We start from the raw sequence: 1174 nt of genomic DNA, 5'->3' as shown, positions 1-1174 counted from the left end.
GAAATTTGAACATTTATTAGACAATATTAAGGAATTGTTAACCATTTTTTAGGGGTGAAAAGTTTTGTGATTATGTTTTAAAGAGTCCTGTTCTTGGAGAGATGCATTCTGAAATACAGAAGAAATAACCCAATGCCTGAGATTTGCTCCCAAATAACACAGGAGGGGGCAGGTGGGTTGTGGGTAATTGGTGGTCAGAGCTGTGTACTGAGTACACAGGGTTCATTGTGGAGTACTGCCGTATGTTCGACATTCTTCCTAATTCAATAGCGTAGAAAGGGACTAGGCAAGGTCTAACTTCCTACTCCCACTCTCAGTCCAACCCCAGACATTCCCCCCGGGGGCCGACTCCACAATTTGAGGAGGGCTCATGTCTGAGTTGTCCCGGCTCCCCATAAAAACAACGGCAGGAGAGGTCCCAGGAGAGAGAAATGCTCTAATGGGGGGGTCCTGCCGGCAGCTTCGCGCTCCTTAATGGCTCAGCGACTTGCGGCCTTTGTGCATGCGGCGAAGGATGACCTGGACGCCGGACGGTGTGCTCAGGCGCCGGATCCAGCCGTGTTTGTGCTTGCGTTTGATGTTGCTCGGCTGATACTCGTTTCCACGCGCCTTTCCCCGGGTCTGCTGTGTGGCGAGGAGTCCCCAGGAGTCGGGGAGCCCCAGCCAGGCGCGGGGCTGGAGCCACCTGCGGGGGAAGAGAGATGGCGAGGAAGGTCAGAGGGGGTACTCTGTGACTTCGGCGTGACGTCCCACCACTCTGAGCCCAGCTCCCCTATCCGTGCCGGGACGGAGCCTGGGTTCGAGGAGCGGCTCCATCAAGGCGCAAGGCGTTGTTGGCAAGTCATATTGTCAGTAAACAGGTGACACCAGCCCCCGACACCGCCCTTATTTCCAAATTTGGGGAAGGGACCCCGTGAGGATTCACCTAACGCGACCCAACTGGCGACCTACGGATCCGATCAAGAAAGCCATGTCCAGCCGCCGGTCGCGACGTCCCCACGCCCGCTATTCCAAAGCGAATAGGCTCTGCAGCTGCGCACGAAAACTTCTGGGAAATGTAGTTTCTCCTTCGGCCGGAGGCCGCGTGGCCTCCGGGTCCTCCTGGAGTGGTAGTTCTGCGCCTGCGTCCCATCCGCAGGAGCGTCCTTACCTGCAAGGGAGTGTAGTTCCTCAT

General features: G+C 56.1%; 1 protein-coding gene across 1 annotated transcript; it reads right to left on the bottom strand.

The window, feature by feature from the left end:
- Positions 1–1174, bottom strand: MRPL34 (mitochondrial ribosomal protein L34). Its single transcript, XM_006749742.3, has 3 exons — positions 1151–1174; positions 926–1005; positions 1–685 (listed from the first exon to the last, which is right to left on the bottom strand). The coding sequence occupies exons 1-3, from the start codon at positions 1172–1174 to the stop codon at positions 472–474; spliced, it is 318 nt and encodes a 105-aa protein (XP_006749805.2). The 3' UTR covers positions 1–471.

The sequence above is a fragment of the Leptonychotes weddellii genome, chromosome 1, assembly GCF_054177405.1.
Source record: "Leptonychotes weddellii isolate Sample4059 chromosome 1, ASM5417740v2, whole genome shotgun sequence".
Classification (NCBI taxonomy): Eukaryota; Metazoa; Chordata; class Mammalia; order Carnivora; family Phocidae; genus Leptonychotes; species Leptonychotes weddellii.
This window is presented reverse-complemented; position numbering and strand designations above follow the sequence as displayed.

What these genes read in the sequence shown, in the direction of transcription:
- MRPL34 (XM_006749742.3), bottom strand. Translation starts at nt 1,174, where the DNA reads ATGAGGAACTACACTCCCTTGCAG. An exon ending in GGAACTACACTCCCTTGCAG is followed by an intron (nt 1,006 to 1,150) that starts GTAAGGACGCTC and finishes GCTTTGGAATAG; the next exon opens with CGGGCGTGGGGACGTCGCGA. An exon ending in CGCCAGTTGGGTCGCGTTAG is followed by an intron (nt 686 to 925) that starts GTGAATCCTCAC and finishes CTTCCCCCGCAG; the next exon opens with GTGGCTCCAGCCCCGCGCCT.